Source organism: Amyelois transitella, chromosome 18 (genome assembly GCF_032362555.1).
Source record: "Amyelois transitella isolate CPQ chromosome 18, ilAmyTran1.1, whole genome shotgun sequence".
Taxonomy (NCBI): Eukaryota; Metazoa; Arthropoda; class Insecta; order Lepidoptera; family Pyralidae; genus Amyelois; species Amyelois transitella.
Genome location: NC_083521.1, coordinates 7,855,883 through 7,872,333, shown reverse-complemented (window position 1 = coordinate 7,872,333; position 16,451 = coordinate 7,855,883). Strand labels below are relative to the sequence as shown.

General features: G+C 40.1%; 2 protein-coding genes across 2 annotated transcripts in view; one reads left to right on the top strand and one right to left on the bottom strand.

Moving 5' to 3' along the window:
• LOC106137418 (baculoviral IAP repeat-containing protein 6) overlaps positions 1-3,583 on the top strand; it is a 53,642-nt gene extending 50,059 nt beyond the window's left edge. The window contains exons 56-60 of the mRNA XM_060949323.1: positions 142-359; positions 694-933; positions 1,295-1,483; positions 2,008-2,142; positions 2,763-3,583. Of these exons, the coding sequence (XP_060805306.1) occupies positions 142-359; positions 694-933; positions 1,295-1,483; positions 2,008-2,142; positions 2,763-2,909 (929 nt within the window). The 3' untranslated portion in view covers positions 2,910-3,583. The remainder of the gene's footprint in view (positions 1-141; positions 360-693; positions 934-1,294; positions 1,484-2,007; positions 2,143-2,762) is intronic.
• Positions 3,584-4,743: 1,160 nt separating this feature from the next.
• Positions 4,744-16,451, bottom strand: part of LOC106143273 (papilin) — a 96,132-nt gene continuing 84,424 nt past the window's right edge. The window contains exons 44-54 of the mRNA XM_060949246.1: positions 15,826-16,014; positions 14,986-15,208; positions 14,653-14,774; positions 13,959-14,144; positions 13,151-13,287; positions 11,989-12,136; positions 8,793-9,200; positions 8,063-8,218; positions 7,622-7,732; positions 5,730-5,826; positions 4,744-5,520 (exon numbers count right to left, since the gene is read on the bottom strand). Of these exons, the coding sequence (XP_060805229.1) occupies positions 5,433-5,520; positions 5,730-5,826; positions 7,622-7,732; positions 8,063-8,218; positions 8,793-9,200; positions 11,989-12,136; positions 13,151-13,287; positions 13,959-14,144; positions 14,653-14,774; positions 14,986-15,208; positions 15,826-16,014 (1,865 nt within the window). The 3' untranslated portion in view covers positions 4,744-5,432. The remainder of the gene's footprint in view (positions 5,521-5,729; positions 5,827-7,621; positions 7,733-8,062; positions 8,219-8,792; positions 9,201-11,988; positions 12,137-13,150; positions 13,288-13,958; positions 14,145-14,652; positions 14,775-14,985; positions 15,209-15,825; positions 16,015-16,451) is intronic.

The following is a 16,451-nucleotide window of genomic DNA, read 5'->3' as shown; positions in this document are numbered from 1 at the left end:
TGCGTTGGCACTGATGCCTGTAAGATGTACATACCATTGTCGACGCGTAGACGTTAGCAACAGACGCCCAGTGAATGATTCACTGTTTTGCTTCCTTCATTCAATAAGTGACGTTAAGATCCACCCTATGTTTCCCGACAGAGACGTTCGAGATGCTCGCCGAGTGCCCGGAGAGCGGGTTCAAGTTCACGGTGCCGTACCACTTCGAGGGCGCCGTGCGCGCGGCCGGCGAGCGCGCGCACCCCGCGCGCATGAAGCGGCTGGCGCAGGAGGCCGCCACGCTGGCCACCAGCCTGCCGCTCTCCTACTCCTCCTCCGTGTTCGTGCGCACCGACACCGACCGCCTCGACGTCATGAAGGTGACACTCGCACGCACGCCTTGTGGCAGACAACTCTCACGACACTCGATTCATGATCAACACCGGTTACGAGTACGAATACGATTCATAGGAGCATGAGGGTGTGGCAAGGTGTCTGTGTAGATCAACGAACCTTGTGGTGCACCACTACACTGCTAATCGTTACAAATGCACAAATAAAGTCTTTGCAATGAGGGCCTTGCTACTGACCAAAAAATTTGCTTCAAACATTATAAAAAATGTTTTTTTTAATGTTTAATTTAGCAAATTTCTTAAAAGTTCTCCACAACGAAACAATAACTTAACTCTACTAACATTTGACCAATGCCCGCAGGTGTTAATAACGGGCCCGTCCGACACGCCGTACGCGAACGGCTGCTTCATCCTGGACGTGTACTTCCCGGCGGAGTACCCGGCCGTCCCCATGCTCATCAACCTGGAGACCACCGGCAGGCACTCGGTGCGGTTCAACCCCAACCTGTACAACGACGGCAAGGTGTGTCTGTCTGTGCTCAACACGTGGCACGGCAGGCCCGAGGAGAAGTGGAACGCGCACACTTCTAGTTTTCTGCAGGTGAGATTATCTTTGTTTGTTTGGGTCTTCGACTAACTGAGGATGCTTAATACTGGAGGGTTTATTCACCAATAGAGCCGAAGCCAAAGAGAGAGATAACAGCATAGTGTCAAAGCTATGGACAGCGTCCTAAATTAAGAGGAAGGAATTGTTTTCTCATACCTCAGACACTTCATATACCCTTACACTGTTTTTTCAATGGTATCTCTGGCTTCTCGAAGCTGTTGTTTGGAATTGCTTCAATTTTTAGCCTTTCAAACCATCCTACCTTTTGTCTATCAATTCCTTATCCAAGTTTTATCATGACTGTTTCGTTTTTGATCTACATATGTACTGATTGAATTTCCTATCGTTTCAACAGGTGCTAGTATCGATCCAGTCATTAATCCTGGTCCCGGAGCCGTACTTCAACGAGCCGGGCTACGAGCGCAGCCGGGGGACGAGGGTAGGCAGCAGCGCGTCGCTGGAGTACAACTCCAACATCTATCAGGCCTGCGTACGCTGGGCCATGCTGGACCATCTGCGCAGCCCCGAGCCTTGCTTCAGGGAGGTGAGTGTTGTTTCAAAATACGGTCTTTATACATTGACGAAGAACAAAAGGCGGACGGAGTGTGGCTTGAAAAAAGTGAAGCATCGTAATGGCAGCGTTTTGTACTCATGTGTGAGTGGCAGAAAATTTTGTGAGATAATCTATGATGTAATGGCGGCTGACTTTCACACAGTGTAAGAGTGTTTGCGTGAGGCGTGTAAATATACAGTGGACCGGCATACTATTTATTGGTGCTTCATTTTGCCGTTTAGTAAGACTTTCGCGTTTGACGTTCGCCTTATTTTTTTCCTACGTGCTATGCCTTTATCATTTGTGGGGTAAACGAAGCCAAGAGCCTCAGCCCTCGAAAGCTACATACCTGTTCGTTAAGACAAGCAGCTGTCATATACGGTGCTCTTTTTCTTTCCCATCCAAATAGTGTGATACTAATGCTCTTACGGTGTGGGAAAACATCGTGAACCACGGATGTGTAAGCGTGTCCGTAGATCAGAGTACTGATAAGATATTTTGAATATCTATTTTAGGTGATCCAAACTCATTTCTGGATAAAACGCAACGAGATAATGCAGACGGTCGCCAACTGGATCACGGAGCTGGAGACGCAGACCGGCGACGAGCGCACGCAGCGCACCATTCAGCTCAACCTCATGGCGCTCAAAGTTAGTGTTTATTTCTTAGATTACTGTGTTAAATTTATTATGTATTTGTTCTTACCGCCGAGCTTGCATGAAGAGAGTTATGAATGTGGATAAAGCGAAGGAAGTATGCAGAGATCGTGGCAAGTGGAAAGAGGTAGTCTCTGCCTACCCCTCCGGGAAAGAGGCGTGATTTTATGTATGTATGTATTAGTGTGTTAAATTTTGCATCACAAGAGCGGCAGATAATTACGCAGTTTATCGCATGTTCAGCGGTAGCCATAGTCCCATATGTTTAGTTTAAATTTAGAATTTTAATTTTTAATCTGACATAATTGTTGTTGGAATAAGGATTAATATCGTGGTAATGGAAAAATTTTGTCTGTGCCCAACCCTCCGGGAAAAAATTATATGTATGTATTTTATGTTATATGGGTATTTTTCGGAGATGTCACTACGTATAAGATACAATTGTTCGATGATTGTAGCTTGATGATTTAGATAGGTAACAAGCCGTAAAATTTAACTGCAGTATTATGATAAAAACACAATCTACGAATGATATCAAGAGGAAGTGTGTTTAGATGTTTATTTTGTCGCACGCAAACGCAAATACAGTATTAAATAATAAATTGTGTGTGCAGCGGCACTACGTGAAGCTGCAGGAGGAGCTGAGCAAGCTGCCGACGCCGGCGGGGCTGGAGGACCTGGAGCAGCCCTTCAGCGCGCCCGCGGCCGGCGCCGAGCCCGACCACGACATGGAGAAGATCGTCGCGCAGGTGCTCGAGTGATCACACCCTTTACTTAGAGCTTTACTCTTCCTAAACATTTATTTGTAATACGACCTTTCTTTTTATAGTCTTTTTTAGTAGGTTTTACTTAGACTAGTGGGACCTCTGTTTAGTTTAACACGTATTGTGATACTAAAATGGGCCCGCGTGGCGCCCGGTAAGCTATTTAAGACGGTGATAGATGACGGGCGGACGACGTTGTATTATAGTAGGTGAGCTCGCGCCGAGTCGCCGACTCGAGTCGATCGACTACTCACGTAATCGATGCATCGCGGCTCGATTGACGCGCTCGATGTTGTGTATAATAAAATATAATTTGGTGTACATAAAACTAATGTGTTTTAATTGTTTCGGTATTAAGAATATATTTTAACGATAACTCTGAAAGAGTGGGCGAGCGTCGTCGACGCCGCGCAGATCTAGTAAATTATTATATTATTTAACACGCGCTTGATGATTGAAATTATGTATACTTAGGCCTAGCCGACACGGTTTTAATGATGACTGGGTTTCATTCGCGGATGAGCTGACAATAAGCGCGGCCAGCACTGCGCTGTGTATAGGGGTCACTAGGCGGAGCTCCCGCTGGTTCGCGGCCGGGAGTGACGGGCGACCTTAATTGTTATATTTGACTGTGAATTTCGGAATGTAAATAAAAATTTATGTTATCGCAATGTTTCTTTTTTTTTATTTATTTTATCATCCTGTAAATTGTGTTCAATTGATAGGATACTCATTTAAATTATACATAGCGTTAATGATATGTCGTGAGCACACTATTCTATGTAATTAATATTGCTCTTAGGCTAATTATTTTAATGGACGATGAAATCAGAACTGTTGTACATTCAGCTGCATAAAGGTTATTTTATTTTATGTTAATGACAGTAAGTTCTTCGGTCTGTATAAATACCTAGCAGTATGATACTTGATATGGCATTTATTCTTGAAATACCTTTGTGCAAAGTAGTTTTGGTTCATCATTGCAACTTCTAATAATTTTCTTATAAATGACACGCGAGGAAATTGTGCCACGCAATAGCAGCAGCCGCGTCGTGTGACATTGAATTTAGATTGATTTTCTAGTTCGTTTGCAACGGGATTTAATAATTTTTAAAACCGCTGTCGGACTTAATCCCACGCCTATATTTATCCTAATTATATTGTATCATAAATTTTAAAAACTGTTTATTGCTCAGCTCTGAAGCTCAAATGTTGGACTTTTGTGTTACTTTTTTTTTTACCGAGCATAGAAATAATTTGGAAGCTTTTTCGATATTTACCGACCAAAGTATTTAAATTTTCAGAGCAATTAGCAGCGTTGTAGAAAATTGTATTTTACTATCCTATACCATATTGTTCATTAGAAGCAAACTAAAATATTTGAATTCCCACATTGCCAGATAATTTATGCATAAGACGAGATTATTCGACGACAGTGAAGCCGTTTAAGATTAAAAATATTTTGTTATGATATCACGAAAATATCAATGTCATTGTCGTACAAGTAATCCCCGGACGGTTTAACTTGGTCTATATTTGAATGAGGACGTCTGGCATTGAGGTGATGTCGAGTATTCTGTATAAATTCAATCCATACCATTTCTTAGAAGCAATTGGTTGCTAGGGACTAAATAAATCGAGCTTAGTAAATAAATTTGTTTCATAAAAAATACATACCATAACTATGATTAGAGCTTGATTTTGCATTGTGGAATCATGGAAATTTTATTTGTCGATTGAATTTCTTTGAACGTCAGTATTTTTGTGTTCCTTTTATGTAACAAAATTCAACAAAAATATATTTTAATGTCAAAAAGCACAGCGCCTCGGGGTAGCCTGTGATAACATTTGAACCGATCTTCTCGGACTGAATACTAGATACTTATTAGATACGTGTGTATTATAATTTGTATCAAATGAAACAAGTGTGTTATGTAAGTCGTGGTTTACAATGTATAAATAAAACAACGTTCACTAATAAGGCTTTTTATTGCTGGTCTATTTACATGGTCACATTATAAAAAATCCTTAACATATTATTATTATGACTAACACTGTTTCTAGCTTATCCCTACAATACTAACATTCAGATTTTATGGTATAAATAATTTATTCGCACGAATGCTTCGCGAGACTTCACCCATCACAGATGGTGCTATTTGTGACTTTAATGTATTTACATAGTATTAAAGTATTATATCTACAGTAAATAGCATCTATTGGTATCGTAACACAGTGTGTACATTGAAAGCGTCACGCAAACTTACTTAACGTTATATAATCATAAGTTCACAATCACACAAAACTCACAAAATAAAATTGGAATTCTTGAAGAGGAATATATTGTGATGAACTTTCACTACTATGGCACGTGTGACAACAAACTGGTATAGTTGGGCCCATCGAGTTTGACCGAAAAATAATTTCCTATTCGTCATAAATACTAAAATACTCTCTTTGTGGAAAAATAGAGATTTGAAACAAAAATACTAACACTTAGAGCTAGTTCCCGCCAGAGGGTTACTTCTTGTCCCAGGACTGGTCGGCTTGCAGCTCGAAGTCCCGAGGGTCCAGTTGTCCAGCTTGCATGCACGACTTGCAGCAGAACCTGAGGAAACGTGAAATGAAATGTTACAAAAACCACTACTAGTGAATGCCAAATGTGTTTGATCTATTCAAAATGTGTGTTTAGGAGCAGTAGATAAACAAGATTTGATAAAATTTAAGCTGAAAATTTAACTAAAATTCAACATTCGTTATTCGAAAGAAGAATGTATTGGGGAAAAGTTATTCAAAATGTTTAATTCTTGTACTTACTGTGAGTAGTATTTGTGCTGGCAGAATTTGCTTTGTACGATAAGATGGCAGTTTGCGAAGAATGGATTGTCCGTGCACTTAGCCGGGATGTAAATTCCTGTAAAATAGATAAAAAGTATGATTTGGGAGCCAATCAAACGATTTGGAAATAATTAGTTGTTTTTCTTACTAATGAGAAACCATGTTTCTCGCGATAAAGAAATATCTATATATATAAAACTCTTCCGTTACTGAGTGACTGACTGACAGACAACGCACAGTCGAAACTACTGGTCGTAGACAGCTGAAATTTGGAATGTAGGTTCCTTGGGATATGTAGGGGAGCACTAAGAAAGGATTTTTGGAAATTCAACCCCCAAGGGGGGGAAAAGGGGTAAAAACGTTTCTATGAAAAATCTTATTCCTTGGGTTTATAAGCTTGAAACTTGGCATGAACACGTACATAGGCAAGTAAATATGTTTGACATTATAAGTTTTTTCAAACTACCCTCCAATCGTGATTTAGGGGGTGCGATTGGGTGACTGATTTATTAACGCACAGCCGAAACCGCTCGGTATAGGAGTCTGAGATTTTGAACAGAGGTTCCTTTAGTAACATAAGTGAGCACTAAGAAGGGATTTTTGAAATGTCAACCCCCAAGGGGGGGAAACGGGATAAACTGAGCCGGGGCTGCGGGAAAGTTCTAACGAGATACCGTGGCCCCGGAACGCAAAGGGCAACTGAAGGAACGAGGTGGGTTTTAGTCAGTAAAAGTCTGACACTCCCTTCCGTTCCACCCAGAGCGGGAGAGGTCATTTGATGATTTCCCATCCTTAAAAAAAAAAGACTTTGTATGACAACTTTCAGTCGTCTCTTTAACATACATAATAACATACATAATTATGTACATACACGCATAACATTAATAACATCACGCCTTTAAATCCCTATTTTGTGTTAACACTACCCATACAAACAGCTACGAAATTTGTCCGCATCCATTTTCACCTAAATTCTTAACGTTAATGAGATTTACTTTTTATTATCAGGTCAACCTAATAGCCTCACATGTACGTATAACTTCGTAAGAATTTTCTTTCAACTCCTAACCGTTGAGGAGTTGTACCTTCCATCATCAGCTCATTCACATGGGATGATGACTATCAGACGCAAATACTTAAACAGATCTATGAAATTGTCAAAAACGTAATTGCCTGTAAATTTGAGGTTTGCCCTTGATTTCCCTGGAATACCATCATCAGATAACAACGGGACCAACTTGAAAGTATACTCTACCGAACAAAAAAAAGAATCACGTAAATCGGTCCATAAATCTCGGCGTAATCGGTATGCATAAATAAAACACCCGAATTTTATTTTCTATTAACTATCACGAGTTGTGTCAGCTCTCCCTCTAACCTGTTCATACTGGTAAATAATAAAAAAACTAAAAATATTGTTTACAAGGAAATCCTGTAAGGCCTCTTCGTCCTATAAATCCTGTTTTTTTTTTCTTTTGAGACGATGATTTTGTCTCGCTTTACTTTTTCTATATAGATTTGTATGTATACTAATATTATAAAGAGGCACAATCTATTTTTTTATATGTTTGTTTGTTTACACATGTAATCGATAAACTCCGAAACTACTGAATCGATTTCAAACATTCACCATTAGAAAGCTACATCATCCCTTAGTAACACAGGCTATATTTAATTCCAGTTGTAACAAGATTTCTATACTATATGAATTACACGTGGGCGAAGCCGCGGGCGGAAAGCTAGTTGTTGAGATATAGTATATTTTTCGGAAAAAAAAATTATTCTTGCTCAGAAATATAAAATTGCAAATAGTTCAGAGGAGTATAATTTTTTTTCTAAAACAAGTTCAACTAAACAAAATGGCGACGTACCTTTCACGCTGATGTTGACCGTGTTCTGGTCGGAGCTGTACGCGTTGCTGGCGTGGCAGCCGTACAGGCCGCTGTCGGCGGACGTGAGGCCGGATATCGTAAGGCGCGTTTCTGAAATAGAATTAGTTGTCTTTATTGTGGAAATATGTTCAAAACTTTAAGGAATCATGTATAATGTTTTTAAAAAGACATGAAAATATTGTTTCTCGTATTTTTGAGGATGTTGTAGGCCAATAGACGATCGCACTGATGCATCGCAATCAGAGATCATAATAAAATCATTTGTCTACTAATGTCTGAAAATATAACAGGAATATCCTATAATAGGAATATTTAATATTCTTTCAATGAGATAGTGCGGTACTTATCGCTAAAAGCAACTTCTTCATTTGTCTAGATATTGCTCAACCAAGTTATATTTTCGTAAAACATAGAAAGTACCTGTGATCTGCGTCCTCTGGTTGGGCGAGAGCGGCGACCCGTCCTTGGTCCAGTAGGTGTTGGGCAGCGGGTAGCCGTCCACCTCGCAGCGCAGGTTCAGTTCCGCGCCCGGGGACAGAGTCGTGTCTTCAGACGTTATCCGGGTCTTCACCGGCACTGGATGTGTCAAATGATGTTAGTCATTCTTTGCATGTATATGTTTGCTAATTTTCCAAGGGCTTTGGCTAGGGAAATCAGAAATATGTTTCAGATTTTTGGGGATTCGGCGGAACATACGAGTACATAGGTTTACATGCAGTACCGATACAGAGGTAAAGTAAAATTGATAACGTTGTACCTAAGAAAAAATAAAGTCTCAATTTGTCGGTTTGGTCGCAATATTAAAGAATGTGTAAAGGAATATAATTACGTAGGATATTTTGACAATACTTACATCAAACGTATTTGCTTACACCATTTAAATTTATACATGCTCGACAAAGTTGACAAAACACAAACATCCGTTATTTTAACTTATCATGCAACATGCAGCTGATATTATTGTTTAAATATAATGTTCACACATGCCACATAAATGTTTGCAATTTCCGTTACTCGCTCTCAATCCTGTTTGTTTTTTGAAAGCAATAACATTTATTTTTTGAAAGCTTACAGGCCATTTAAACAAAAAATTATAAAAAAAGGAAATATTGAGAGTGAGTATAGTCAGGAACCCCGAAGCCAGTCTTACCGGTGTACACAGGTACCGTGATCTCCGGCACATAGGTAGTGGTGGTGGTATCTGGTGCTCTCTGAGTTATCAGCACCTCCTGGGCAGACGGGTACACCCAGCGGGACTCGGGCCGGTACGCCTTCACCACTATAGACCACGACGTCGGCTTCCCAATGCCGTTGTACGCCTCACAAGTGTACTCTCCCAGAGTGTCTTCGTTCAACTTCCTTATCAGCAGTACGTTGCCCCTCGCTTCATATAACGAACTGCTGAACGGCACCATGGGCCCGGACACGCCCCGGTGCCACACGACGGTCGGAGTCGGATATCCGTACGCCATACATCGGAGGCTGATGCTTCGTCCCAAGTCGCCAGTCACCTCTGCATTGGCGTCGCCAGATATGCCCGCCGGCAGTTCCACGGGATCTAACCACCCCCCCACATGTTAGTAAGTTCTACTCGAGTTCGCGAATGTCGGTGTTCTCGGCCAACATTTGCGAATTCGTGGTTAATAATTCTACTAAGCAAAGACAGTGAAATTACTAATGGAGTGCGGCGTTACGATATGTTCTGGTGTAAATTCTGGAAATATCGTGAACGCCACATGTTAAATACAATGTTAATAGAAATACTGTGAACCTTCGGCACGAGTGGCTGCCACCAATGCTAGCACCACCACCGAGAGACAATAACATGACATCCTGACAACACTGTTTTTCTTCACTATATATAATTATATTTAGCACTAGTTCGTCGGGAGATAGCCGCGGTACTGACCGCTGAACGCACTCCTGGATCGAGTTTAAACTGTGCCGTTAGATAAACGATTGTTGACTTGCAAAAGGTTGCATTGTACTAGGGGCAAAAAAGTCACACAATTTTTCTAATTTTAATCTGGCTGTAGAGTTTTTGTGTCTTAAGTTTATTTAAGAAAAGTTTAAAAATTACTTGAGGAACTTAATTTTTTATTAAACTAGGTTTTAGAAGGTCGAGAAATAAGCTAGATTTATACCACTCTATTGGTCAATATAAAATTTGTTAGATTCTAAAATAATTATTATTCTTAAACTTTTAATCAGTAAAAAATTAAGGTAACAGTAAATTTTCATTCAGATTTTTTTGCATAGTACATAACTAGTAATTATCTTGGGTGACGGGTCAGTGTCGGTTTGTTTACGTAGCGTTAGACACGCGGACAAACATCGCGACTGGCGATGAACGACAGATTCGCGGGTCAACATCACATTGCACTGATTGCCCTATATGTTATTTATACACCTTGGTTTTATGCAGTAATTGAAATTTAATTTTTATAATTTTCTTGGGTAATCTAATCTTTGAAAACAAAAATAAGCAGGACAAAGGTAATTTCGAAACAACGATGGTCTAGCTTTTAGGCTTAGATACTCGTAGAGTTCTAATTGTTGTGTACAATTTTTGTCTACATTCATTTAGATGATAGTACCTACGTATGTATACCTACTAGTACAAGTATGACTTTACGCGTGTTATCGTACTTATTTTATTCATTGTCCATTCATCATTTGCGGTATAAACTTTTATCAAGTTTGTCAACTAAATATATACTAAAAATACGTACCTAACGAGATAGAGCGCGGTATTTAAATGACTCCTTGTTAGAAACATTTTACATAATTTGTAAAAACATGTCGTTGTAAATATTTAGTATTTAAAATTACTTTCTTGTTTTTTTTTTTATAAATTTTAGCGGGAGCGAAGTTTTGTGTAGAATATTGCAATACGGTTACTATAATATGGTACAGTACCTATAACCGTCTGAGGAGACCTACATACCTACCTACCCAGAAGTCATGTTATGTTTTTCGGTGATGGTAACCAATAAATATTAATCACATACATATCTAATTAATTAATCAAAAACACACTAAAGTTACTCTACTAAATTAGTCATAAGTAAATTAACTTGGGTGAGAAGAAAGTTAGTTGAAGGAAGAACTAGAAGGGTAAACTACTTTTCTATTGCTTCAACTAAGTTTGTAAAGTTCAAGGTTCCAAGTTTGTTCTTAGTATTACAGTCATTTAAAATATTTATATTTTATGAAGCAAGTAGAGTAATTGATGTTATACCAAAAACTATTTTTATTCTAAATCACAAAGGAATACGGTAGTATAAACAAAATATTCCATACTTAATGATTTATCAACGCCAGTGATGATAACGTTGTCACCATCATTAAAGCAAATGAATAAACACGGGTATTAGCATTTGACAGCTGTTTACTTTAGTCAATATCTAAATGACTGTAATCTACTCAAGCCAGGTCTTCTGGGTCATTCAGCGTTCGAATATTGAACATTTAGATACATGTAGGATTTAAATGAGCAGAGAACATCATTCCGTGATGACTATTGACATAATGAAAAATATTTCGGCCTAATAGAAATACCAGGTTTCGGTCAACTCTTTCGTGTGTTGGGGTTTACATAGGGCAATTGTTGTGCCAGAATCTGATATAAATGGCCGACCGATATCTGACATTAAATAACAATGAAACTATGGCATTATATATTAATATTTGTGAATAGCTGGCTTTTTGCCATGCATAGGCATATAAAGCTCAGGACGCCACTAGTTCAAAGTGTAGAGAGAAATGTCGAACCCCCAGGCGGGCAGAGCACCACAGCCGGGGAGGGAAAGATAATTTAAAAAAAAATGCAAAATAATTGTATCTAATGACTAGCTGTGCCCGCGACTTCGTCCGCGTGGAATAGTTATTTTGGGCACTATTTTCCCCGTTTTTTTCACATTTTGCATTATATTTTTTTCCTTATAGTTGCAAGCGTGATGTTATATAGCCTTAAGCCTTCCACGATTAATGGTCTATTCGACGCAAAAAGAATTTTTCAATTCGAACCAGTAGTTACTGAGATTAGCGCGTTCAAAAAAACAAACTCTTCAGCTTTATAATATCAGTATAGATAAGACCTAAAAAAAGCTATAATATTTAAGAACTGACGTAAAAGACCTAGGGGTCGCAGTCCAAAGCTGTGTTCGGATCAGATTTCGATTTCGAAGCGACGGACCCCAACTGATAAAAACAGTTAATTGACCAAATAAGGAGTCACGATACTCAGTAACAAGTGACCGATTAAGGAAGTGACGCAGAAGGCCCAGCCAGACATCCACGTACACACACATCAACAACATTATCACAATCGCATGCGCACCGACCGTTGATCTGCAGCCGTATCTCCTGGTGCTGCTTGCCGTGCACGTTCTCGGCGAGGCAGATGTACACGCCCGAGTCGTTGCGGTACAGCGACACGATTTCCAGCGCACCGTCGGAGAGCAGGCGGTAGCGGCCGACGCTGCCGTCGATCTGGGCGGCGGTAAAGATTATGTAAGTGCCGTGTGGTTCTCGGCACCAATACAAAAAAGAATAGGACCACTCCATCTCTTTACCGTGGATGTCGTAAAAGGCGACTAAGGGATAGGCTTACAAACTTGGGATTCTTTTTTAGGCGATGGGCTAGCAACCTGTCACTATTTGAATCTCAATTCTATCATTAAGCCAAATAGCTGAATGTGGCCATTCAGTCTTTTCATCATATGTATGTATGTAAAGATTACATACATATTATCACGTCTATATCCCTTGCGGGGTAGACAGAGCCAACAGTTATGAAAATACTGATGATAATTTTTATATTTGTTTATAAAGAATGTTTTCGTTGGGTCATTTAACTACTTATCTAAAACAAAATTAAATTGACATTTCGCGTTCGATGACCCCTACAATAACAATTATAAACTGTTAATCATTAACGAATAAATCATTGGCGAATTTACAATAGTTCAATGAATTTAAGAAAAGTTGGTCAATGGATTTGCCAAATGTCTTGCTCGACAAATATAATGAGAATAATGCTCCTTATAAAGGGCGTTTTGTATTTAATTTGTTTTAAGATACACTGGCCTGATTAAAATTAATCTGGGTTTATATCGCAAGGTTATCGCGCCTTAATTATTATTCAGTTGAATTGAACACACAGCACATAGGTAGGTACTTATATCAAATCAAATCATCTTCATTAGTGCTAAGTATTTTCGTTGCATCCTAATAATATTCCGAGTCTATGTGTAATGCAAAGACATTAAAATGATACCATTTCTATTGCTGGGTTAGTTTCCTTCAAACCGTTCATACGAGAACTAGTATAATTGTTTCATTGTTCTAACTCAAAGTGATCTCTCTTCTCCTTCAGGTGATGGTGGGGGCGGGTTATTTATTTCAGAATGTGGCTACTCTCCCCTCCTCTGCTATCACTTCCGGCTAAGTCGCTAGGTTCAGCTCTACATCATGACATTAGGCTGCTGTAGAAAGGTTTCTCACCGTGATCTCCCCCCTCCTCCAGGTAATGGTGGGGGGCGGGTTGCCGTGGAACAGGCAGCGCAGCGTGGCCACTCCTCCCTCCTCTGCAGTCACTTCCGGCTGGGTCGCTAGGTTGGCTTGCGGTGCTTGAGGCAGCTCTGTGTAAAAAGATTAGGTTGTTATGAAGATGAAGACGTGAAACTGATTGAGGTGTCAGATGATGTGGATGGATACTTTGCAGAGGCTACGGATAATAATGGGCAAAGATGAAAAAAGGAACATGCAGTCTTATCATACCTACAACATATCAAGTTATGACCCCAATGACACCAATGAAATGTTAAGATTTATAAAACAATCATTATATCAAAACTATCTAAGAGAAATAATTATACATAATACCCGGCACCAAGGGAAAAAAGAATAGGACCACTCCATCTCTTTCCCATAAATGTCGTAACAGGCGACTAAGTGATAGACTTACAAACTTGGGGTTCTTCTTTTAAGCGATGGACTATCAACCTGCCAGTATTTAAATTTCAATTCAAATAGTGGCAGGTTGATAGTCCATCGCTTAAAAGACAAGACAATGATTATTATGACATATCAGATACAAAGTTGGAAGACCTTTGGCATGAGTTGATATTGGATATTAATTAATTGGGATAACTTAATATATCTCTGTTTGGTCAGCTGGTAGAGAATGCCATATGGTATTAAGTCAGCCTTTTCAACATTTTATTTTACGCAATAAAGTTCTAAATGAACCTGTGGCGACATCTCTATCATCTCTTCGTGTCACTGCTATATATACTACCGGAAGACATACCAGGCGCGAAGGTGGTGGGTCTGGGGTAGGGGCTGGTGGAGACGGGCTCGAGGCACAGGTAGCTGCAGCCGCTGGTGCAGCACTTGCCGACCCCGCGGCAGTCCGCGTCGTCGTTACACTCACGGCGGCACTGGGTCTCTGTTGTCCATGTCAGAGCTTCTGCCGGGCACGAGCCGGGCTTGTTCACTGTTGACGTTAGGTATATTGATGTACAAATTTTACTTTGGTTACTTTTGAACATAGTTTATTGGTTAGTTTGATTAGGGATTCGAAGACGGGATGTCTGGTGTAGTGACACCGGAGTGGAAGACCTGGGTTCAAATCAGAAACGAACTTTTTCTGATTGGGTCTTGAATATTTATTATTAAATATAGTATCGTTGAGTTGGTATCTCATGGCACATTTCCCGAACTTACTTCGAGGCTAACTCTATCTGTGTAATATTCCTAAGGAAAGACGTCACAAATGTGACACCGAGGATGCAGCGAAATGATGCCAATAAAGGATGACATCAGAGTTTGCCTTCGAAAGGAGGAAGTCTAAAGAGACGATCAGGAAGTTTTTTAAAACTAAAGGAAAGATTCGAATGCAATTTTTTCACAAAGCTTCACATTCTTAAATGATAAACAGTAGATCAAAACGATTTCTAGTGTGTACAACTCTTATCTATAAAAGCCAGCTATATTATACTTGCCTGTCTTGCAGTCCGCTGAGTATCGCAGCTCCTGTGAGATGGGGTCGCGGTAGGCAGAGGCCACACAGCGTTCACCAGTCGGGCATTCCTTGTCTTGGCATGGGTGGCTGATACATTGACATCTGTGAAAAGGATACATATGCTTTCAACATTACTCATTATTCAGTACTTTCATCACAAATTGAATATACATTTCAGATGAACAAATAAACATCAAAGGTGGTCTTAAGGCCAAAGTCCGCAATTCACGTGGATGTTATGTTGAGAATTAATATAATTATTATTTAGCTTTTCTTTCTTCAAAAATGAATCTTGTTATCGAAGCAACATTACCTGGTGCAACCATCCTCTCCCACGGTCTTCTCCATTCTGTACATGCACTTGAGCTTCTCGCAGTCCTGCTCCAGCTGCGCACAGTTCACCTCCACCTGGACACAGGAACATCGCTCGCAGCCATCGGCCGTGTGGGATTTCTGGACGCCGAATTGACATTGAAGACGTCCGCATTCTTCGATGAACGCGGAGCAGTCGGGAGTCACCTCGTTCTCCCTTGAATCTGGAAGATGGCATCGGGTTGAGGATTGAAGTTTTGAATACTGGATTTGTAAACTTTAGCTTATTCAGTTCGCACGCGGTCGTGTTATACTAATTATATTTCACTCGTAGGTAGAAAACTGACCTGAGAATAGAAATAAGCTACCAGACTTGATAGTGTAAAAAAATCTAATAGTTGGTGAATTGGATAACAAATAAATTGTCGCGAAAGTATGAGAGAAACATGACATGCAACAGTGCAAGCAGAGCAATACAAAGCAGACGAATAATTATGCAAAAAGCGAAAGATTGTTAGAAAACCGCGCATGCCTGATCTACACGCGCTGAACTCTCAAGGAAAAGGAAGAAAAAGCAAGATAGACGCGAGAAACGGCACGTTTACGGAGATGCATTATGTTAAAATTGCTAGCTGTAAGCAAAATGCAACGTTTCTCAACACCGAAACATTTACGATCAAATCATCGAAATACAAGCTTCCACGACACGACAATGAGATTATTCCGAACATATCTGTAGTAACTTTCAATATCAATACTGGCAAGCAGTCTCATTATAACACCGACACATCAATAACGAGAGCGCTGTAGAACAGGCGCGCGCCTTCCGTCTGAACCGTACCGAAGATAAAGTCTCTCTTGCAAAGCAGAGTGCACTGTTCGATAGAGAAGAAGTTGTTGTTGCTCCCCCCACAGCCGGTGAAGATGAAGGGCAGGCACTCGGCGTCTTGAGGGCTGTAGTACCACCGGCGGGAGGAGAGTTCGCTACACGCGGTGTCGCCTGACTCCACGGTCTCTAGACACGTGGGATCTGTGCCACCCAAATCCCGTACGTTAAAGTGCGTCCTTAGAGAAGTGGTTTTCAAACATCGTGTGAAACCAACCAATTGGAACGACGTGTGCTTTGTGAACGCAACTTGATTGGTTGATTTCCTTATTTATCAGTACTCTAGTAAATAATGGAATAGCGCTCTAGTATTTTAGTAGGGAAAGTGGTAAATATAAAGTTCTGGGTTTTTCTCCTCCCAAATCCGATCGAAGATTTATAGACCATGTTAGTTCTATTCTACTCATGTTATTCTAATGAATTCTAACTACGTTGTTACAAAAACCGAAACCAAACAAATCAGCAAAGTATAGGCACATGTTACAAATGTAAAAAGTCGAGAGTAAGTAAATACTAAAGTAGAATCCGTGCCTGGGGTTTTCACATTCAGCGGTACATGATTGGGATATTTCTTTCTCCAC